At 41.9% G+C, this 24585-nt stretch overlaps 1 protein-coding gene across 2 annotated transcripts in view; it reads left to right on the forward strand.

The window, feature by feature from the left end:
* The window catches only part of LIMCH1 (LIM and calponin homology domains 1), a 187776-nt gene that overhangs the window by 75647 nt on the left and 87544 nt on the right, over positions 1–24585 (forward strand). For both annotated transcript variants that reach the window (XM_086611392.1, XM_086611391.1), the window contains exon 3: positions 5313–5382. In XM_086611392.1, coding sequence (XP_086467518.1) covers positions 5313–5382 — 70 coding nt within the window. The remainder of the gene's footprint in view (positions 1–5312; positions 5383–24585) is intronic.

Consider the following 24585-nt stretch of genomic DNA (forward strand, 5'->3'; position numbering starts at 1 on the left):
GTGAGTACCGATTTCAGCTTGTCTGTCCTGCTGTGGAGATACCTTATCTCCTGGAATGCCAAGCCTTGGGGACAGCACCGAATAGAGCAATTGATTCTTCCCATACCTATCAGAACTGGTTTTTATCTGGGGAAGGAAATGACTTAGCTTTTCCCTATAAGAGTGGGGACGGAGCAGCTTTCCACTTCCATCATGCCCTGTCGTTTCTGTAAGGTAAGGCAGCTCTAAGGTTTTAGCTTCTATTCAGTGTCTTACTGTGCTTCATTTAACAGCTAACTATGGAAGAATCCAAGCCAGAACCTGGTGCAGGGGAAAGGGAGGATGGGGGTGTGTGTGTGTGTTTGGACTGGAAGTGGCAGGAGGACTTTTAGAAGGGAAAAAAAGAGGATTGTCCTGACTTCAGACAGTTGCACAAATGCCAGGAGAGGTGGGCAGAAGTCCTAGCTGAGGCTCTGATGGGTCTTGAGAATTGGTCAGGTGTGTGTATAGAGACTCAGGTTTTGTGGATGGAGCCTGAAGAGGCTTGGTTTTATCCTGTTTTGAGTTATTGTCTTTTGGGTGTTTGGTGGGCTTGTTGGTTGGTGGGTTTTTTTGCCTTCATCATATTTTGTTTGAATTCTTTCTAAGAATTAGTTTATCTGTATTTCTTTTTGTCATGTCTTTGCTTCTTCTACTGTTAAAAAGTTCCTTGAGGTTTCATTATTGTATCTTCCTTTTGGTCTTGTCAGAAACACTGGTCATACTAGGCACCAGAAAGCCTCAATAGGAGAAGAGTATTACAGTCTTTATGTTTCTGTTCTTTGTTTTTTCTCCTCCCTGTGTCATTTAACTTCTTGCATAAGTAGCTGTTAATGTTCCAGAATGATTTCTGTGAGAAACAAGTTGGCCGAAAGCTAAAGTTTTAAAAAATCCTCCCTAAACTTGTTTTGCCAGTCATCTCCAAAATGTCTTTTGGATGTAAATGTTGCGAAAATAAAGCACTGAACAGCTTGTGTGTGTTTCAGCTGATGCAGAAACTGATGGGTTCTATGTTGCTCCCATAATGCTTGTCCTGCTACCGTGCTTTCCATGCTTTTCTCGGGGATTGCTACAATACAAATATATTTTTAAAGCATTAATTTAGTGTCCTAGAACGATCCATTCAGCAGGATTTCTGATGCTTTTATTTTACCAAATTTATTTTAATTTTACCAAATTTATGATTCCAGGACAAAGTGAAGTTGTTTTGTCTTTTTTGGTGGGGCAGGGGGAGAGTAATGTGATGCCATACAAAATTTTCAGAGATAACTGTGAGGTTGGACAGCAGATGCTGGAATTATTTCCCTGTCCGTAGATGCCTACAGAGCAGGTATCTAGGCTTGTTGTGCAGCTAAGTGTAGGAAAAAAAAAGCTGCTTCTGGTTATGGCCATGTCGATGACTACCCGATGTCTGACTTTTCTGCTGCCTGCAGTGCAGTAGGCAGGACAGTACTCTGCTATGCACTGGTTGCCGAGGTTTCCAAATGTAACCGGTTGAGTTTTTATATAAAATGTTGTTTTTAACAGGTCAACACATGCTATTATGGTCAGGTTTAGGGCTGGGAGAGTGACAAAGCCCAGAGCTATAACTGTAGTGGGGCTGGAGATGGGGCCAGTGTAGGTGGGGCTGGAGGAAGGTTTAGGCTGCAGATGTTTTCTCCTCTGTGAACTTGATCACTGGTGTCATGTCTGAGAGTCTTCACCTCAGAATGAGCCAAGAGTTAGGATTAGAGTTAGGATTAGGATTGGGGGAGGGACAACGGGTAGAGCCGCAGATGCAGCGAGGCTGCCAGAGGAAGGTGTGCACTGCAAGTTTTGCTCCTTGCAAACTCTTCGACCTGAGACATGGCTGGGGATGGGAAGCTCAGGGCAGCCAAGTCATTTGGTTAGCATCAGCAGGGCGAGAAGGCGTGGGACTGCAGTCGTAGGGGCTGCCAAGGGAAGGTGGGTTAGGAAGCGTTTTCTCCCCTGCAGATGCTTTTCTGTGGGCCATGGCCAAGGGCCGTGCGCCGGATCCCTGGTGCAGAATGGTGAGGGCTTTTGTTTGCCCTGTATTTCATAGAATCATAGAATGGTTTGGGCTGGAAGGGACCTCAAAGATCATCTAGTTCCAACCCTCCTGCCATGGACAGGGAAATCCTCCACTACACCAGGTTGCCCAAAGCCTCATCCAACCTGGCTTTGTACACCTCCAGGGATGGGGCATCCACAACTTCTCTGGGCAACCTGTTCCAGTACCTCACCACCCTCAATGTAAAGAATTTCTTCCTTGTATCTAACCTAAATCTGCCCTCTTTCAGTTTAAATCCATTGCCCCTTGTCCTATCACTACACACCCTTGTAAAAAGTCCCTCTCCAGCTTTCCTGTAGGCCCCCTTTAGGTACTGGAAAGCTGCTATAAGATCACCCCGGAGCCTTCTCTTCTCCAGGCTGAACAGCCCCAACTCTCAGCCTGTCTTCATAGCAGAGGTGCTCCAGCCCTCTGATCATCTTCGTGGCCCTCCTCTGGACTCGTTCCAGTAGCTCAGAAACAGAAAACATTTCAACAGAAACCTGCCAGAGCTGATAAAACTTTACATATCAAGACAGATAGTCTGTATGAGTCTAAATCAGCACAGAAAACTTGGTTTGTGTGTATTGCCCTATGTAGGAAGATGTGTATTCAGTGGTAAGAAGCAGGAACAGATAGTAACTGTGTGAGTGAAGGTGACTGTTGAGACGCTCTGCATTAAACAGTATGGCTTTTCAGCCAGGTTGGTGGCCGAGCAAGCTTAAGCCACTCGATATTTTGGCATCTGGGCTGTTGCTCTAGATGAGGCAATAATTTAGAAGCAAGCAGTCTGCTCTGGAAGAAATCTCCCTTTGGCACGTTCCGCAGCGAGCAAGTCCTGGGGGTTTTGGTGCCAGACTGTTCAGAGATGTTTCCAACAGGAGGTAAACATTTTAATAATAGAGACCTTTCTTCCTCAGGCTTTTCCATCTTGCCCCATCCTGTTTCCTCCCTCTTCAGACTCCAAACGGCAATCTAAAACGTTGTTTATTCCCTGCGCCTTTCCTTCCTCTTATTTTATCATTCCCTGATATTTCACAGGGAAGCCTGTATAAGCCATTTTGAAGATTTATTTAGAACAGACATTGGCATTTGAGGTTTCCATTAAGACCTCTTTATTTTCCTTTTATTACTGTGTATGGCTTTTGATCTGCACCTGCAATATTGATTATGGTGCCTAATGTATTCATGTTTGAGTAATGAAGAAAATGAGATGCTTTAGCTAATAAATCATTTTTTACCTGAGACTGAATAGGCAGATTGAAGACGGAAATCACAACAGGGCTAGAGTACTTGGAAAGAAGAGCTCTAACAAAAAAAAAAAAAATAAATCTTAAGTTGCCTTTTGCAACAGCTAAATGGAAAATAATAGTTCATAGGGTTGCTGCTGTGCAAGTCTGAAAGGCTTGTGTCTTTTTGGGGAAAAAGTAGTAATGCTTGTTTGTCATCTGTGGAATAGAATTATTATAGGAAGTGAGATGTGTGGTGGGGTTGTTTGGGTTTTTTTTGCCATTCTGTGTATCTGGAGAGAGGAAATGAATTGTTTGTGTACAAAAATATATTCTTTCATATTTTGTTTTTAGAACATAATGGTTAATGTTAGATTCTACCTTAAGCAGAAGGCAGGAATAGCAAAGCAATTTCTTATCAGCTTAGATTACAAAGTTTTTAACTGCAACAAGATCAAGAAAATACCTGCAACACTTAAAAATGTCATTCACATTGGGTTTGTTGCCACTCCTGATTATGGTGGTGTTGGAGATGTGGGGACTCCAAGCATGTGATAACACAAGTACAATTTAGGACAGGTCGGACAGAAGCTGTATTAACTATGATCATAGAGAACATTTAGAATAGCATCTCACCATCTGCTCCCCTGTTCTCTCCAAGTGATTGCAGAGACTCAACCTATATACTATTTCAAGGGAAAAAAGAAAGAGCTAATGAAAAAGAATTGTTTCGATATTAACAAAGCGAAGTATCCACCCCTGGAAGGGATGGGCTCCTTAACGAGCTTGCTAACTGCTACAGTCCTAAGAAGGAATCAAACATTAAATAATGTGATAATATGGAAAGATGGCTCTTGGAGGAGCTTATAGGCATGGCATACCCTGTGTCATCTTAGCTCAGAAGTGGAGAGTTGGAAATCACAGACTGTTAGTTTTTTAGTTGAAAGGAATGTTCTTTTAGTTAGGATAAACTTCTTAGCCAGACCTACAACCTACAGTAGGCTGCTAGAAGAGTCAGTTCTTGAATGGAGGCAGTGTCAGTACGAAGTGAGATTCCTCTCTTCCAGAGTGGGTATTGTAATTTTTAGAGAGTTTTACATTATCATAGACATCTTTGTTCTCTTTAGAGACCTTGAATTTGAAGTGAGTGGCTTGACCTGATGATTTTCATCCCAATGGATGGGACTAGTTGAATTTTCCTGTGGATAAAGGCAGAAGGGTTTTCTCTTGGGGGAAAAGTGGTAAGGAAACAGTTTGTTGCAACATGATTTTATAATTAAAATTCCCCACTTTTAAAGGCTCGGTCATTTTTTTTTAATATTCTAACAATGAGCCATGTCAGCACTTCTCATAGCACATTCATGGGTGGTGGGGAACTTTGTTTAGGGGAGTTGCTAATCTTTGGACAATGTTCAGTGTGGTATCACTAGCCTAATGATGTTTTCATGATGAGGTAGGTTTTTTGGACTCCTTCTTTATTTGTCTTCTCACATTTATGTTTTATGGGGACCTCCGTTCTCCACAATATATGCAAGAATGACATTTAATTTCAAGTACAGATGCAGAAAAATAAACAGGCCACCCATAAAGTGTATGTCCTTTCTCACTTTCCTGCAGTGCAAAAATTGCCAGACTGTTCGTCCCAAGCTGTGATGATACCCTGATGCCTTCTGGGTTTCTGCTTTCGGGCCCTTCCAGGCATGACCTGCCTCTAGGCAACAGAGGCAGACAGATGTGACAAAATTCACCTACAGCCTGTCAAGACTGATGTGATCTAGGTCGACTTAGGACAGAAAATAAATATTGTTGAGATATACTGTACTGTGGATGTTTTTCCTCCTAGTCTTTCTTCATTTCAGTGGTGGAACTTTGGGTACACATGTGTGTTTTCAGGAGGGGAGAAAGGGGAGATTATTCCTTTCCAGTTATACTGAAATCCTTGTAGGCTGGGGACAAGTGTTTGATAATTTGGATTTTGTGACTTACCACTGATAAATACTCCTTTCTCGTAACAGGTTGCTGAATGCAATAAAGCCAGGATTGGTAAAAAAGATCAATAGGCTACCGACCCCCATTGCAGGTTTGGTGAGTATATCAAATGGAGAAGAATCTCTCAGTGCTGCTTTTATGACTGTGTGATCCAGATAGCAATTATTTTTGTAATTTGAACTCTTCTAACCTACTAAACTCAGAGGGTCCCTCTGAAATCTGAACTCTCTGTGTAGTCACCTTCAGACCTTCCAGTCTTTTTTTTTGGAAGTTGGCAGTATTCAAGAGGCGGAGTATATTTTTAGAGGAATAATATCTTCTTGGTTATATATCATTTTCCAGTTGTGGTGCTAGCTTTAGAAAGACTAGATCGTATGCGTTGGAAGCTATAACCACAGAAAGACATTTTTTCAGAAGGAAAGAAAACTGTACTTGTCTATTTTGTCTCATTTTTCACTTTCCCCAAAATACCACAGCCTGCAGATAAAATTCATTTGCGGGACTATCTAGGGAACTGTTTTAAATTGACTTTAAGGGCAGAGTAAAAGTTGGCCATAACCTGTTATACGGGAGGAAGACCACAGAGGATGTGCTGACAGCTCTCAGGAGCGCCAGGTGCTTAGGAGGTCACCTCAAGGGGTGACACAGTCCTGTGCTGGCTGTTGGGGAAGAAGGGTATGGGGGTAGAATGGGTGTTGGGTCTAACAGGATTAGCCACATAGAAATGTGGCTGTATTGATTTTACCTTGAGATGTGTCTGGGAATAAAAGGGCCTCTGAACATGTGGAAGGTGGCTATCCTTGATTTAGGCTAATGATACACTTATATACATGGTTCTTTTCTGTTCTGGCACTACTCACATTGCAGTTTAGTTGTGCAAGTTTCAGAACACGCTATTTGTTGATAGCTGAGGTTAGCATTCCTTCATATAAACTGCATAAAAAAGTTTCAGTATATTAGAAACTATGTTACATTAATTTTTAAATTGGTTCTATAATGTTATTATACAGTCTTTGAGGCTGGGTCCTTCAACCTGTAGATTGGCATATTTCTGCATGAATACTGCCCAGTTTTCAGATTTAATTTGTGATCTCCACTACGCTTTCTCTAAAGTTTCCTTGTGCCTTTCTTTTGCCTCTAAAACCAATCTGGTTTTATTTCTATGCAGTCCTATTTGAAAGGAATATTTGGTATAAACAGCTGCAAAAGATACCAGTAGTGCAGTTTTCTTTTCCTTGGATCTCTTTCAGGAAAGACTCAATTTTTGTTATGACTGTTTTAAGGGGGTGATATTGAATTACTTTTTTTTTTTCTTATTCATATGTAAAATCCCAAAGGTAAGGTGGTTGTAGTAGGAGGAACATGGAAAAAGTCATTATGTGTGTGTATTTTTCTCATTCCTTGACATAAATCTCTCGCAAGATGTGTATCTTAAAAGCATTACTAAAAAGTAGTTTTCAGACTATTAATTATACAGCAGATCTTTTTTGTGTTGGAAAGTGACTTTTTTTTAATCTTTGTACCCGTGTCCTCTACTTACCTTTAGTAATTACTTTTCTAAATATTTTTTTCTAATAAATTAGGCTATTAAAAAAGTTCACTGGTGCTTCTGGCTTCTTGAACATTAGCAATGGGTGGTTTTATGTACTCTTCTGTGAATAAATTGCTCCAAACAAAGCAAGCCATCCAAACGTTGCTTTTGAAGGTATCTAGTTGCATACCTACTGACTTTCGTTGCTATTTTTACTTAAGAGTGGTAAGTGGTTGTTTTAAGGATTGCATGTGAATTTAAATGATCAAGCCTTCTAGTCTGTTGCACGTATTCATGGAGTATTATTTTAAAGCATAGACAACAGAAGTATGTTTGAGCACAGCGTGTATCTTTTTCTTTTCTCTTACCTGTACTGTGTGTGTCTGAAAAAAAATTTAAAATATTGACACTATAGTCCAGAAGCAGTCATACCTCCTAGTTAGTTGACCACATATGAGGGACATTCCTTTATTTATTGCCAATTTTTCTTTATTATCTTAGCTTTGGTTGGCTTGACATAGTATATAGTTACTTCTTTCCAGTTATTTCACCCTGGTGAGTGTGATTTCCTCTGGTACACGTAGAAACACTGTGAAGGCTTCGGTACCTTTTCTGCCGTGTGTGAGATACATGCTTTTGAACTCCTAGATGTTGCTTCTGCTTAAAAAGTGTAACTTAATCATTCTAACAATTAATTCATTAAAATTTATTCCTGATAGCAGATACAGTAAGTATTTAGTTCATTAGTAGAGACAATAGGTAGGTGTTTGTGTGGTTTTTTTTTTTTACAGAGCTGGAGCTAAAACTTATGAGTAATTGTGAAGTACTCAAAGTGCCTTTTGTTTCATCTTTAACCTCCAGAGACATAAACAGTCATGTATTATGTAGCTCTACAAAATGTCTACTTGAGTCTAATTCTCCAGATGATACTCTGTTTTTCTCCTGTGTTATTGTAAGGACAAATAAAGAAGTATGCTTTATTGAAGGAAAGTAAGAGTAAACTTGAAGCCTGTATTGGAGACATGCTGAGATGTTCATCTGGGAGTATTATCAGATGTAAAAATTTTGCCTATATTTCATGATTGAGTGACTTCTCATAACACTGCTGTGAAGTATTATGTATAACTGGTCTAGTGTTGACAGATTGAATTCGTCAAACTTTTCCTGGTGTTTAAAACGAGATGAATCTGTAGTTACTCTGAAATTCTTACCAGTGACTTACTCCTGTGGTTTAAGAGGGAATGGCTCATTTGCAGACCTTTTGCATACCAGAACACCAATAATGTAAGCAAAATTTATTAGTTCTAGTGTTAAAGTAAGGACTGGGGGATCTGCACACCACCATACTAAGCACAGGCCATATAAATACACAAAAGATGATCTTTGTCTAGTTGCAAGTCTAAGTCAGGATGTGGATTGTATGCAGCGTTACATATAGAGTACATATGTGGCAGGCTTGTTTGTAATTTGCTTTGATCTCTAGAAGTGGTGACTGTTTCTGTTATCACAGCAGAAATGATACATTGCTTTAATGAAATAAAACATAGGACCAACATTTTGGTATTCAGACTTACAGTGAGTATTAAATTTGATGAAATGCTTTCTCATTCCTGTTCACTATTCATTCATCTAGAAAGCTAATGCTCTCACCACAAAGCAAATTCACAAAACATCCAAAGAAGATATTAAACCTAGGTAGGAATAACAAGCTTTGCTGAAAGATGCATGTTGCGAGAAAAAATTTTTTCATGTCAGAAGTCGATACTGAACATCTCTTTTTTTTAAGACTGTCAGCTTTCCAGGAGCATCATTTTATGTATTTAATTGTGCAAGGCTGGGAAAGTATTTTGGTTGAGTTACTAATTAAAAGACCATCTGAAGCTGCAGAAGTCTTATAAAGATGGATTATTAGAGTCTAAATGAATGTAATTAATGTATAAGTGATGTTTACAAACCCAGCAATTTTTTCACTGAGTTGCTGTTGGTTTCTTTCATTTTGTGTGATGTTCATAGAGGGCACAACTAATTTTTGAAGTTTCTACCAATTGCAATTTTTTATACCTTATTATATATTGAATTCCACAGGAAAAAAAATAAAAATCCAGCATCATCGTAGATAAGCTTTGCTCTGTAATGCTAACCTCTGTATGTTGACTATCTTTTTCCTTTAAAAAAAAGAAAATAAAATCTAATTTCTGCTTCCTGTCCCTGAATAATGTCACTCTGTGAGAAAAGAAAAGGTTTCTGCCTTATCTTTTGTTTGACAGGGTTTAGGAGAGTTTATAGCATTACTTCAGTTCCTTGAGCAATCCCCACAGGAGCTCAGACACTTACTTCAGAGGCTATGTGAGAGTCTCACATATAATAGTAGGAAGTAGTCAAGACAAAGTTGGAGGGCTGAACTTTAGCTTGTCTCTTGGCTTGTGTTTCGGCACTACTGAATAAAACTGTTTACTGTGGCATCCAGTTTTCAGCTTGTGTACGCTCCTCAACTTTGTGACATTTGTGATTTAGCAATGGGAAAAACAGCTCTGCATAAGCCACCTCGTTGCATGGCTATTGCACCCAGATGAACAGAACTGCAACGTGCTGTTTAAACAAGCTTGTTCCTTTGAAAACAAGGGGTTTTTTTTCTGTGATTATTTTCCTAGGAAGTTTCTCTTGGCAAAGTGTTCTCTGGGAACTTGCTATGAACCTTATTAAGAATAGCTACCTGTCTGCTGGTGCTGGTAATTTGCTCTTGTGTTGTGCTGTTGCATAAATTCCAGTATTTTTTGATGTCATGTGATGTCCCAAAGAAATTTCAGCATTGTATTAGCTTTCAGGAGTATGTGCTTCTAATCAAGTTCAGCAAATGAAATCTTTTTTTCTTTATGTGGATATGAACCTGAATAAAATTACAAGACCCAAATATAGGATTAAAAATAATTAGAAAAGACAGAGAAATACATGGAACTTTAACTGATGTGTGTTATTTTTATCACTCTTTCCACTCATACATCAGTGTTTCTATATTATTTTTTTCTCTTAAAAATTGTCTTCTCATTCTTCCTTCTAATTTCTCACTCTCTCTTTAATTCTTTGTAGTACTTTCTGGAAAGAGCCTGCTCCTATTTTAATATCTAGATTCATAGTACATGATAATTTTTGTTTCCTTATTTTGTACTACTACTTGCTGCTGGACATTACCAGCACAATTGTGTCCATAAAAAAGTCTTCCTGTGTAAATTGTGGTACATGTGAAGTAAACAGAAGCAAAATTTCCTAACTGTCTAAAAACAGTAAGTTCTTGGCACTCATATCCCCAAAGCATGTTTTTGAATGTTGATGGAAAGTGATGTGTCAACATCATAGCAGATGCTGTGCAAACCATTCTGCCATGGTTTCTGTGGATCTTCCTTGCTAAATGGTAATGGGCTTCTCTACACCTCCAGTGCCTGCCTTCAGTTCTGATGTCTGAATATTTGACTAAAACAATACTTAAGGTCTGGCCAGTGGTTCAGAGCAGCACTGTGTGCTTTGGCTTATCACGTACTGTCATATACATTGAATCTCTTCACTAGAACAATAGTATCTCTAAAAAAAAAAGTTTGTATTGTGTCCTTGTATGTTTGTGGTGTTTGATTTTTTTTGTTTATTTATTTATTTTTTAAGCCCTCCAGGCTTTCTAGACTCTGCCTTCAAATTAATTTTTCATTTCTATTTTCCGATTTGTTTTTGTGTCATCTGAGCCAGACAGAGCTACCTTGTAAAATTCCCATCTGGTGAATTTAGCTGTACGCTGTACTTAAAAACATTTCTAGGTTTCATGAACAATACAAGAGTAAACTAACAGGTGTTTCTTAACCAGGCTGTTTGTAAACAGAGTCTGTGTGGAACAATCTACAGTGATGCTGTAGTTAGTTAATCAGAGAAGAGGAAAACAGCCATCAGTTCAAATTTGACAGGAATCACAGAGGAAGCAGCATTGATGGGGAAAAAATGAGATGCAAACCAATAAAAACTAAAACTTTACATTGCAATTCATATGGGTTTTTTTAGATTGGATTGAAGGGTTTTATGGCTTCCAATTAACCATGCAAATGCTGTCCAGAAAGCATTGCTGTCCTCCTGTTTAGAGAAAAAACTTGAGTCAAATGCAAAACACAATGCTGGCCTCTCATTTAGTGTTTTATTGGTTAAAATGGATGTGCTTGCTCTGGTGTTGGGTTTGGCTCCAAAATTCTCATACTTTTGATGCTGGAAACTAATCATCAATCTTGACAGTAGCATATGTGCTGGAGACACATTCCATTGCTGCACTTGGGTTCAGCTTGTGTTGCCCAGGTTTCCAAGTTTGAACTTTAACCTGATGTATGGAGTTGAGAGGCTGAAATAATAGGAAATTAATAAAAGACCTGAACTGTCAAAAAAAAACAAACACCCCCAAAAACCTAACAACAAAAACAAAGAGAGGTAAATGACCCCACCTTATTGATTTGCTTTTGATGATTTGAGCTGCATTTAGTTATAAAGCACACCCTCAGAGAAGTGAGTTCAGCCAGCTCCTAGTAGTCTTCATGTTCATCGTCCCACTCTGGCTCATGCGCTGTCCTTAACATCCATGAGTGGTTCCTCCTGTCCTCAGCTACCAGCTGGAGTGTTGCATTTATGATGGCTGGAGGTGAAACTTGAAATGAGTGACACCTTGTTTGGTGCCTTCTGAATTGGCCGTTATTGATCCCTCCCAGGTTTCTGTGTGCTTCCTGCACTGCTGGCCCCAGCCAGGGCTTCTGCGGACCAACCTCCCTGATGGCCTTAAAGTCCTTTCTTCTGGATGCTTCCTTGGCTGCAGTGCTTACAGTGCACTCAATAAGCTAAGCTGTTTGTTGGCTGGGACCACTATTCGTCATGCTAAGGATACTGTCCCTTTCTGCCAGTGTCCAAGAATTTTCCCCTTGTTGTAAGCTGAAGTCTCTCATTTAGCACTTGCAGTGCCCAGAACAGTTTCTCTGTTGGGTCAGGATGGCACCAGCCAAGATGGGTATAAAGGTTTGTAGGAGGCATGTGAAGGACAGCTGTGAACCATAGCTGCTGTGGACAGATGCAAACTTTGTTATGTTGTTGGGGCCCGTTCCCAAACTAGACTGGTCAAGATTCAAAGGTGCAGCAGTTTTTCACAGTCAGCTTAAGCCATGCCCTGAGCCTGCTGAGCTCTGCTGCTGAGAATGTCATGGCTTGATTTGGCCAAATGCTAATAATATGTGTAAGCTCTTTGTGGCAAGGATCATCTGCTCGTCTGTTTTTGTCTAACACCTCACCCCATGAGTCCTGCTCCGTGGCCAGGACTCCTAGACAGTATGTTAATACAAATAATAAATAACACTTACAAAAATATCACACACATTCCTGTGTCATTCACAGTCTGCTTTTAGATTGCTCTCCCAACTTGAGTCTTCAACTACAGCTTTTAATCAATAGGTTTAAAATTAGCTTTATTCATACTGAATAATTTTAAATGTTAATATGCAAATTTAGAGGTAAGGCGTGTTAAAACTTTGTGTTAAAACCAAGAGAAGATGGTCACTGCAGAGGATCTCCTTTTTGAATTTTTTTTTTTTTCACAGACAGTTTTATTGCCCAGCCTTGAGAAGGGAAAGTCAACTACCGTGCTTTAGAACGAAGTGCTTGATTAAAAGCAAAGACTCTACCTGTTTTGGGGCTGTCAGGTGACTTCACAAAGATGTTATTTGTAAAACTATATAATTAAAGGCTTAGTGTGATGATTGTTTACTCTCCTTCTCCCCCCCCCCCTCCCCAATATAGGCCGTGTAATTAAGTGAAGGATTCCAGGGATAACATTTGAAAATGGTAAAAAGAAAAGCATTGCTGCTGCTGAAGCCCTAATGCTAGGCAGCTGAAATGTGAACTTGCCCTTATCGTGGCGTTAACCTTTGCTATAAATGACAGTCTTTCCTCTGGTTGGGGAGGGCAGCTGGCTTCCAGGAGGAGCTCATTTTGTACCCATGGAAAATGCAGGTTGCCCACTGGTTTAATTTTTTTAGATTCACTTTCAGATCCTAAAGTGTCCTTCTGCAAGTTCAGCCATGACTTGCATTACATGGATTTACTGACTTTAGTTAAGGGAGTATTTCAGAAGTGGGAAGCTTTTGAAGAACAATCTCTTAAGTATCTGTAAGTATCAAAAAAAAGATAGTTTCACAAACAAAACCTCGTTCACTATGTAGCTTTGGGCTACACTAAACGAAGTGAAGAATCCAGTGCTCTCCTTGAGCTGTTGTCTTAGAAACGAAAGGCTTCCTGAGCATAATGACTTAAACTCTTCAGGGCAAAACCTGCTGTTGAAGCTTATGACTTCTCTTAATAGTTGGGCAAATGCCACATGCTGTGGAGGCATGTACTGTTTTCAGTGGAAGAGTTGGATGCCCTGAGTCTGTGAATATGTTGCCCATGCCCTGTGATGAGTGTGGTACTGCTGGAGTTTTATCCAGGCACTTGCAATCTTCGGGTGACTTCTGTTGCAGAATTGATTAGTCTTGCAAGAAGGATATAAAAAGAAGCGCTGAGCTGGTGTGGCATGTGACCATGCGTGGTGAGCTATGAATATCCATGTCTTGAGGCTGAAAGAAGTATCAGCTGTATTTTCTGCTTTTGTCCTTAACAAGAAAAACTAGACCTGAGGCTGTGGTTGCTTTCAGTCGTTCTAAATTTGGCTTTCCTACACCTTCTGCTGTGCCAGCATTAGCCCACCAGCTGGAGTGGGCAACTGATCCAGCTGAAAAATACTCTTCTCCTTCATCTTACAGATGAACGGCAGGAGCAGGAATGCGGGCAGGAGGGAAGGAACAGGCTGACCATGTTGGGGGAAGGTGGCGTCATCCGATCAGTTTATAGTACTTGTAAAGGTGCAGCTAGGGAGTTTAAACTTAGATGCAATCCTTAAGTTATTGGCCAAAATCAAAGGACACAGGGACCTGGGAAAGTCTCATCCTGAAATCCCCAGTTTAAAGGTTGTCTGTGTATAAAACTATACTTAGCAGTACTCTCACTCCCTAATTCTGGAAAGCCTCTCACAGGTTGGAGTCTGTAGGTCTGCGCTATAAATACCATCTCTGATCCTCAACTGTCTTTTTCAGTGACATGTAGCTTCTGCTGCAGGGAACAGCAAGATGCCAGTATTTATTTGACAGCGAGAGCTAACGTGAGTGTAAACAGGGTTGACCAGAGTAAGAATATTTGCTGTATTTGCTGCTACGCTGCGTTGTCACAGCATCCGAGAAGTGGGTGCTGCTGCCCATTAAATCCACCTGACGCGGTCTGGAGAACGTTGATAACCAGATAACAGTAGCAATGGAGATGTGAAAGGGGAGGGTACCTTCCAAAGAGCTCTGAACCTGATCGGTCCCTGGGAGGTGAGCGGGAACAAAAGTGTGGTCAGACGGACAGATCTGCCACCTCAAAATGGGCCAGGGAGGCTCAAGCTTCCTCTTACCTCCTCCTCTTGTGAAACGGGGACAAGTGTGAGTTAGCCATGGTCTGCTGTGACCCCGGCCCTCAGGCTGAAGATGGTGGCAAAGAATGCTGTCTCTAATCCCCTTCCTGGCTGCGAATCAACTCGGTGAAGTCTGTTGCAGTTTACGTCTGCTAGCAACTGTTCGTACTGTTTCTATGCTGAAAACTTTTCCGGGCACTGTAAGTGGATTTCTGTCAGATGATGTGCATGTTGCTAGCAGGAGCGTACGTGTTGAATGCAGATGATGGAACGTGTCTTGCTCCAAAGATCACATGGCAGTTGTTTCCCTGGCTTAGAGCAAACAAGCAAAAAGGCGAACTAGTGGAAGGCTAGTGCCTTAAAGATCGATGCGCCGTGATTTCTTTTGGTTTAAAAGCCCAGTAAAATTCTGCAGTCTGGTGTTGTGGTCAAGAGTTCATCGAGTCTGAAATATCTGACACTGAAGTCTCCTTGCCTTCTGCATTCCTCAGTGCTCCTGGATTAAAGCCACTCACTTCCTGCTTGGCACGATACTTTCCAATTGTAATGTGCTTCCTCCTGAATGTCCAGAGGTCTAACGATACTATTGTAAACCTGTTAAAATTAATGCTGCAGAGGAAGCAGCTTTAGTTAATTGCTTGTGCAAAAATACGGTGGTAGGCTGAACTATCTGACTGAGGGACTTCAAAGCCATTAACCTTTCGAAAGCTGAATAGCCTTGTGATACTATGTGGAAATCTGTCCTACAGCTTAGTAGGAGAATTACACATTTATTTCTGGACAAGCAATATAACTAACAGTCTAGAAAATTACTATTGCAGTACAGAGACAATCCTCAGCTATTTGAAGTGGTGTCCTTCTGTTAAAGTCCTCACTACTGCCACCTCTTTTCTTCTGCCTCCTCATCTTCATGCAGGGAGCACCGTTACTTAGATGGCGAATGTCTGTTTCTGTTTGGGGCAATAGTGCGCGCTGATTTATTGCTGCACGGTGTGTGAAAGGGAGTTCCCTTTTCAGGCTTTTCAGTAAGGAGCGAGTATTGAACTTGCTAAATATGTGCATGCATCCAAGTGTGTACTGAGTTCAACTCGGCTTTTTTCAGTCCATTCTGTACTCTCCTTCACCACGTTGGCCTTTCTCTTTGAATTGTACTAGTTCTCATGCACAATTTGGAATCAAGCTTGTGTTTCCCCATAAGACCAATAGTAAACACTATGCTTTTTCCCCCCTTTCCCTTTCTTTTCCTTTTTAGTGGTAGCATTACTGTTATTTACTCTCCTTTTACTGCAACAACTATAGAGATGTTACTTGACTCGATGTGTTGCAAAGTCATACCCATGTGCTGGGAGGCACATTGGACTGAGTGCCAGATGTGAATCTCACCCTTGCACCTGTTGTGGGGCAACAACCTTCAGGGCTTAAACTGATAGCCCGGGCTGCTGGTGCTCTTGCTTCTTGCCTTTTATAACTGTTGGGTTGGTTGGGTGCTGTGTAGCTTGGCAGCACAGCCAACAAATCCCATGGGTGTTTCCAAGCGTTCCTGGATATTTCTAATACCTTCTCTTAACGAAAGGTGCCTCATCGCTGTTGTCCTTTGAATACCGTTTCTAGTTTCATTGGAAGAAGGCTTGCTATTTTTTCCAAAACCTATCCTAACTTTACGACTCCTGCCTAGCAACAGCATTAGGGATCTTAGAGCTAATGCCTGGCATTGGCTGAATGCATGAGTTGCCAGTAGGTCTTTGCATCCTCATCTTCACATTCAAGCTCTGATCATGCAGTCGTAGAGCTTCCTATGAAGCTACTTGGTGAGTGCCTTCAGAGAGAAGCTGCAGGCCTGATTGCATGGTGATGGGCATGAGGAGGCAGAGCCCAGTAGCCACAACTGTAAAAGCTCAAGTGTCAGCGAGATGTATACTTAACTGTGCAGGCACCAGCAAATCTTTGACTGACTATGGGGGGATTCAAGGTCATTTTGCCAACTGGGGAGGGCTGAACTGTGAAGCAGCTCTGCTTCCTTGGTCAGCAGTGCGTGGATCAGGAATGCTGGTCGGTGGTTTTTGGTTTTAACCTTCCTGTCCTTCCTGTCTCCTCCTGCCATGCAGCTCACAGCAGTGAGTAGGACTGTGCTATAAACGCTCTCCGCCTCAAGCCTGGTTTTCAGTCCAGAGCTGACAGACCTGCTAGATAAGAAGTGTGACGTTTACGTATTAATTTCTGGAGTTACAGGGATCAGCGATGAAGTATTAGCACCACTATACAGTATGTCCTCTGTTATTTAAAAGGGAGGACGGTGAATAGGTTCAGTTATTTGAAGTTTCAAGTAATCCAGGGCAATTTTCAGTGTAATTAATACATGTCAGGAGTTTGACCCTTGTTGGGATAACAAGAAGTTCTGGGTAACTGAGGTGATACTGTAAACAAGTCTTGAAAATTGTGCCAGAAAACTGTCTGCACAGGTCAGTAGCACAAGCTAATAAAATCTCTCAACTTCTGATCTAAAAAAATAATTTATACAGTTTTTACTTGACATATGCAGAAGTAGAAAAAAACAACCTTTCTTTTTGTACAATTCTCGGATGTTTTCTTTCATTAAGTTTCTCCTGTTACCCCTGAAGAGGTCAGGCAGTAGTTGCTTCGTAAACCATAACAACTGCGTAGTAACTACGTGGAAAGTGTAACTCAAAATGTCCTGAGTGTGCCGCATACATCTGACACAGACAGCTGTTTTGCTGCGCTGTTTATTTTTGAAGAAAATAAAGCAAATTTGAAAAAAAAAACCCAAAACCCAAACAACAAGCCACCAACAACTACTATGGACTTGATAGTATGTATTGGATACTGTATATTCTGATATATCATAAAGCAAATGCAGGAATTGCATCAATCGTTGGCAAAACTAGTTGCAAACTCATAAATTGGATGAAACCATCCCCAGAGAGCATTGTCAGAGCTTTATAAAAACCTATAAAGAGGCAAAGAGACGTAAATAAGTAACTAAATGTGGTGCACCAAAGGGACCCATAAAATTCATTGCTAAAGTTAGTGTTTAGTAACAGACGTGTAAAAATGACACATGACGTAAAGTTTGCTATAGGAGGCTGGGTTTTGTCTTGTTCTGGGTTTTTTTGAGAAACAGAGCCAGGCTAGCTTGATCTTCCCTCTTCCCTTAAAACACATGTCTGTGTTTTATTTTTGCAGTGTTGGATAGTGGCTGGGTGGAGTCTGGTATGTCAGTGAACTAGAATTTTAGATAGGGAAGAAGCAAGATAACTATATCCTCTCAGAGAATTGTGGCAGTCAAACAAAAATTTGAGTAAGCAAGGTATTAGCAGAATTAGATTAGAATGGGCAATACTTTATCTTCAGCAATATTACACCAGTTGTTACTTGTTCTTTCATTCTGTCTAAAACAACCAAAAGAGCAAAAGTCAATCCAATATTATGATTAGTTTGAAGGGAGATTAGGAGCTGTATCTTCAGATACGCCTGGCCTCAATTTCTGAGCATCTCAGGTCTTCAAATGATACAGTCAGCAGTGATCAAAATCTGTTTTCCTGCAAAGTAAGTATCAAGCTTACTGATATGAGTCTCCTCATCCCTTTTATGCTAGATGGTATATGGCATCTGAAGTCTCTCCCTTCAGAAATTTGTAATAAAGAAACAACATATAGATGCAGTTAGAAAGGAAAGAGAGAAACAAGTTATTTGTCAGCACAGTGCTATCAGTCAGCCTGGGTTCTAACTGCCGTTGGCTCTTCATAGGCATAACTGTAACGCACAATTTGGGGAAGATAATGGAGTAGTTCTAGTGAAATTCAGAGGAGGCTACTAATAAGCATGAGGACTATGCGTGAGAAAATACAAAATCCAAAATCTGCCTAGAGTCAGCACCCACAGTATTAGACTAAGTTGGCTAGTTCCCAGGGGTGTTTGAGACCTTAAATGCTCTTTAGTCCTTACCCTCTGGTTGATCAGAGATTAATCACTTGCTTTTTTAAATACTATTACCCAATCTCTTGAGCCACCCAATTCTGATTAAAATTTACTTTCTAAAATATGATCTTAGAGAACTGAAACTCCTTGAATTCCAGATTTTTACATATTTTTCAAAGAACTGTGAGTTCTTGGTGTTCTTGTAGTACTTGCATCAAAAATTCTTGCAGATAGCTTATCTTCCTGAGAGTAGTTCACCTTGCTTATTCTATTTTTGTTGGCTGAAATCTGATGAGCAATATTAGAAACCCAGCACCTAAGCCTGCATGCAAACTATTGCAAGATAGTTTGCAAACTGCAGACCAAGAACTTGAAAGATTGTGGTCAGTATTCTCCATCACAGCTTCCAGTATGATTTATTCTCTTTGTATAACAGTGTACAAGTATTCTTGTCCTTTATAACTTTACAAGTTGGAGGAATAAAAGTGCCAGATGAAGGTTAGGAAGTGGATGGGAAGTAAATAAGAGGAAAACCAGTCAACTGCTCTATTCAGGATAATAGAAGGTGGAGTTTGGGATATGCCAGAGAATGGAAAACCCTGGATAACCTCTCTGTTGTGGGTGTGGGCAATGTGCTGAATAGCCTGCTTGGGTTTGGCAGCAGCATCTGTCACCCCAGCTCTGCACAGCCATGGGACAGGTCTTGCAGGAGAGCTGCTCGACGTCAGTGCCTTTCCCGTTTGGGCACAAGTGGCCCAAAAGCATGAGATCAGCTTAGCAGTGCAGCATAGCACATTTAGGGATTTCCAGGTAGCCAAAAAGCCCCAGAAAGCGGGTGCTGCTCATGTGCCAGCTGACTCTCCAGGCTCTCTACTGTCATATACAGAGCACGTGGCACGCTGAAGGCCCCACACAGCTCTGGGCTGGCTGGCACGTATGCGCACGGGTACAGAGAGCACCTATGCCCAGCGCCTGGTACTTCCTGGGTGGCTGGGCTCCCTGTGCTGCAGTTTGGGCAGCATTCCCGCATCACCTAAGGTGGTCGCATAGCTCTGTAGCCCCTGTGTTTGGATGGGGCTACATCTGTTGACCTTGTAAACCCCAGGTTAGACTTTAGTAGGGTCTCCAGATTTAAGGCCTGTTTAGCTTCAGCACAGTGCTGAGCCTCAGCTGGATCCATGCATTCAAGCAAGGCAGTACGGTGTCTGGTGAATATTCCCCAGTCACTAGGAAGGGCAGTGTAGAGGTGCTTGCCAAAGCCAATAAGTCCCACTGGCCTTTAGCTCATTTTCGTAGCCATGTGTAACGTTTGCGTTCTCCAGAAATCTGCGCCTGCTGGAGTGGTTTGGAGACATGTGAGCTGGCTGGGAACTGGGGCTCTGCAGTGCTTTAAATCAGCTAAATGGCTGGCGGCTTCTTGTTGGCTCTGGAACTAGTACAGCTGCTTTCATGGCCCGTGAAGCCTGGCCTAATAATCTTGCTGGACTCTACTGGTTCTGCTGTCTAGATACACCTCTCTGATCAACCAACTGAACTCAGAATCTCTTTGTTGAGGAAACAAAAAAATAGTATTTGCTTTAAGTTTACACTTTTCCTTTATACACTCTCATCAGCTAATTTTACCTTGATCTGTATAACGTGGCTATAAATTGCAAAAGTTTTCAGAAGTAGCAAGTAAGAAGTTGGAAGCTCATTGTTTGAGAGTGTATGAACATCTCTGCTAGCCTTATTTGTGACTGTTCTGAGCAGGAGCCACTGGTTATACCCAGGCAAGCTGAATTATAAGCACTGTTTGGCTGTTTTCCTCTACAAACAAAAGGTGAGCTTGAGTCTGGTTAGGACAGAAGGTAGGGTATAAACTGAAATTTTAGGAATAAATTCTCAGTGATAGCTGGTTTGTTTCCCCTTTCTTTCCCCTCTGCCAACAACTATGACAAGCTATTTCTCTGATTTCCCCACCTTAGTTCCAGTTCCTAAGACTTGGTGTGAAGCATGGATTCATCTTCTTACCCATATTGCTTTGTGCGTTCCTAGGGTAGAGAGGATGTAGCAGAAATATGTCTCAAATACACCTCTAGTGTGTTGACGGTAAACAGAGGAACAGGAATATCTGTCTTGTAAGAGGAGAGATCCCTTTTCTATCTTATGCTCTGCTGCCCAGAGGAACCACAACCAAGACATTGTGAAAAGAGCTGGGAGAAAGCCTTGCAATGGGAATACCCTATATTAGAGAGTTTCTTTCTTTCCTTCTTGTTTTAATCGTTGATTTTATGCCCATAAACTTTAGGAAATTCTGCTTCTTAAATACAGTATATTATTGTACTACTTTTTATCTCTCCCAAAAGCTTAGTCTTCACAACTGTAAACAATTACAGCATCCAGACATAATCCATGAATCGTGCTTTCCAAATAGACCTTCAAAGGCATTTTTGCACGACCTCTATAGACTTAATCAACAGTAGTAATTTAAGTTGGCTATTCTGCATAGGCCATCTGAGTTTGCAGCTACCACAGCTTCATGAATAATTGTGCCAGTTCTTGAATGATACCTGGAGTATGCTTTCCTGATGGTTGAGAAGGGATGGAAAAGAAATCACTGCCAAACTATTGGGTAGCTCATCTTGCCTTGAATATTTACCATAAAATAATCCCAAACTGGAGATATTCAAAATGACTGACAGTTATGGCCATGCTACCCAGACACCAAATGTATGTTTTCAAATCTGAGAAACACCAGATACATGGATTGAGTGTTGTGGTATTTAGTAATTTAGGCAGTTACACAATATATGGTCTAAGTTAAGACTGGGCACTGATTTACTTAGCATCTTTTTGCACAGATATTTTGGTTACCTGTAAAATGCACTTGCAGCAAATTGAAAATTATTGATTTTCTTTCCCTTCCTTTTCCTCACTGAAATCATTCTAGACATCTAAATATGAAAGTGTTCTATTTATTTTTTTACTGGAAGTAAAAACAATAATGTAGGTTTTTCAACTGGAATGTGCTGGAACTTCATTCAGTACAAAAAGCCAATTAAAAAAAAAACAGTGTTTTTTGGACTTGAACAGCTTCTTTTAGAAGTATTTGCAAGGAAACCCCAACCTGTACATTAAAGTAGTCCAGTATGTTTTATGTAACGTTGGCATGAAAATGCAAAGCTATGAGTGGGGGGGGAAATGTATGTCAGGTATCGTGTAACAGCAGCAAAGAGATTTCTGATGTTTATCAAACCTTGAACACCACAGATTATTAAAACATATTCCTTGGCAATAAAGAGTACATGTTTAATTTGAAAGGAGAAATGGAATCTGTTGCTTTTTTTTCAGAGGTCATGAACTGAGCAGGAATGAGTCCTCCTTGGCGGTTTCACTGTTTTGCTGTTTGCCTTGGGGAGTAGAGATTTGGTCTGATTTTAACAGCTACTGCCAGGCCCCCGGCCCCCACAGGCAGCTTTCTTGCGTTTTTTGAGGCCCACCTACAGCAGTTGTACTTGGACATTGGGATGCAGAGGCTCTCCAACAGCTCCAGCTCTGTAGTACCCTGATCCTTGCACAGTGGATTGCCATCTTTGCCGATAGCAGTCCAAGTATTGGCCAACTGTTACTATTTGTTGCCCTTAAATGGAAGATGGCTTTGCTTGATACACCAGGCAGAAGAGAACGTACCACGTAAAAGAAAAGGGCAAGAAAGTAAGTCATGTTAATAGTAGCTGCTGCAATTAGAAGAAGTGTAATGAGTCTGCCAGGCAGTGCTCATACATTCACTTCGAGAGGTTTCAAGTCAAACTGATTTTAATTTTAGGTATCAGTTTCTTTTGTACCTTCACAGTTTGAAACCTTAAAAATACATTATGCAAAATTTCAGCAGTTTTCTGGCCTTGGATGTTCAAAGTTTTCTGCTCAGCTAGTTCAGTGCAGCTGGTTGCAGCAAAACTTTTCAAATGAGATTCATCATGCACATATATTCATAAAAATCCTATGTTTTCTGGAATTGTACACTGTGAATTAAATCAAGTGCCTGAGTAGGAAGACAGCTGATAAATCATAGAATCATAGAATGGTTTTGGTTGGAAGGGACCTCAAAGATCATATAGTTCCAACCCCCCTGCCATGGGCAGAGAAATCCTCCACTACACCAGGTTGCTCAAAGCCTCATCCAACCTGGCCTTGAACACTTCCAGGGATGGGGCATCTACAACTTCTCTGGGCAACCTGTTCCAGTGCCTCACCACCCTCAGAGTGAAAAATTTCTTCCTTATATCTAATCTAAATCTACCCTCTTTCAGTTGAAATCCATTGCCCCTTGTCCTATCACTACACGCCCTTGTAAAAAGTCCCTCTCCAGCTTTCCTGTAGGCCACCTTTCATAGAATCATAGAATCATAGAATGGTTAGGGCTGGAAGGGACCTTCAAAGGTCATCTAGTCCAACCCCCCTGCAAGGAACAGGGATATCTCCTACTAGATCAGGTTGCTCAGGGCCTTGTCCAACCTGGCCTTGAACGTCTCCAGGGATGGAGCATCCACCACCTCTCTGGGCAACCTGTTCCAGTGTTCTACCACTCTCATAGTAAAAAATTTTTTCCTAATATCCAACCTGAACCTACCTCCCTCTATTTTAAAACCATTACCCCTTGTCCTATCATAACTGGCCCTCCTGAACAGCCTCTCCCCATCTTTCCTGTAGGCCCCCTTGAGGTACTGGAAGACCGCTATAAGGTCACCCCGGAGCCTCCTCTTCTCCAGGCTGAACAGCCCCAACTCTTTCAGCCTGTCCTCATAGGAAAGGTGCTCCAGCCCTCTTATCATCTTCGTGGCCCTCCTCTGGACCCTCTCCAACTGGTCCATGTCCTTCTTATGTTGGGGACTCCAGAACTGGACGCAGTACTCCAAGTGAGGTCTCACGAGGGCAGAGTAGAGGGGGAGAATCACCTCCCTCGACCTGCTGGCCACGCTCCTCTTGATGCAGCCCAGGACGCGGTTGGCCTTCTGGGCCGCAAGAGCACATTGCCGGCTCATATTGAGCTTCTCGTCCACCAGTACTCCCAAGTCCTTCTCCTCAGGGCTGCTCTCGATCCAATCACCACCCAGTCTGTATTTATGCCTGGGATTGCCACGACCCAGATGTAGGACCTTGCATTTGGCCTGGTTAAACTTCATGAGGTTGGTACGGGCCCACCTCTCCAGCCTGTCAAGGTCCCTCTGGATGGCATCCCTCCCTTCCAGCGTGTCGACGGCACCACACAGCTTGGTGTCATCGGCGAACTTGCTGAGGGTGCACTCCATGCCACTGTCCACATCGCCGACAAAGATGTTGAAGAGGGCCGGGCCCAACACGGACCCCTGAGGGACGCCACTTGTGACCGGTCTCCACTTGGACATTGAGCCGTTGACCACTACTCTCTGAGTGCGGCCATTGAGCCAATTCCTTATCCACCGAGTGGTCCATCCATCAAACCCATGCCTCTCTAATTTAGAGAGAAGAATGTCGTGCGGGACAGTGTCAAAAGCTTTGCACAAGTCCAGGTAGATGACATCCATTGGTCGACCCTTGTCCACCGATGCTGTCACCCCATCGTAAAAGGCCACCAAGTTGGTCAGGCACGATCTGCCTTTGGTGAAGCCATGTTGGCTGTCACCCACCACCTCCTTGCTCTCCAGGTGCCTTAGCATGGTTCCCAGGAGAATCTGCTCCATGACCTTGCCAGGCACAGAGGTGAGGCTGACCGGTCTGTAGTTGCCCGGGTCCTCCTTGTTCCCCTTTTTAAAAATGGGGGTTATGTTCCCTCTCTTCCAGTCATCGGGGACCTCGCCAGACCGCCACGACTTCTCGAATACAATAGCCAGTGGCTTGGCAACTTCATCCGCCAGTTCCTTCAGGACCCGCGGATGGATCTCATCAGGTCCCATGGACTTGTGCACCTTCAAGTTCCTCAGATGTTCTCGAACCTGGTCTTCAAGTACAGTGGGCGGTGGTTCATCCTCACAGTCCCTGCTAGTTCTTTCCACAGCTTGGGTGGTAAGACAAGAGGCTTTACCATTGAAGACTGAGGCAAAAAATTCATTGAGTACCTCAGCCTTCTCTATGTCCCGGGTAACCAGAGCACCAGTATCCTTCCGGAGGGGGCCTACATTCTCTTTGGACTTCCTTTTGTCCCCTACATACCTATAGAAGCATTTCTTGTTGCTTTTTATATCCCTTGCCAAATTCAATTCCTTCAGGGCTTTAGCCTTCCTCACCTGATCCCTGGTCACTCGTACAGCTTCTCTGTATTCCTCCCAGGCTATCTGTCTCCGCTTCCACCCTCTGTAGGCTAACCTCTTTATTTTCAGTTGGT

The sequence above is a fragment of the Tauraco erythrolophus genome, chromosome 5 (genome assembly GCF_009769465.1).
Source record: "Tauraco erythrolophus isolate bTauEry1 chromosome 5, bTauEry1.pri, whole genome shotgun sequence".
NCBI lineage: Eukaryota > Metazoa > Chordata > Aves > Musophagiformes > Musophagidae > Tauraco > Tauraco erythrolophus.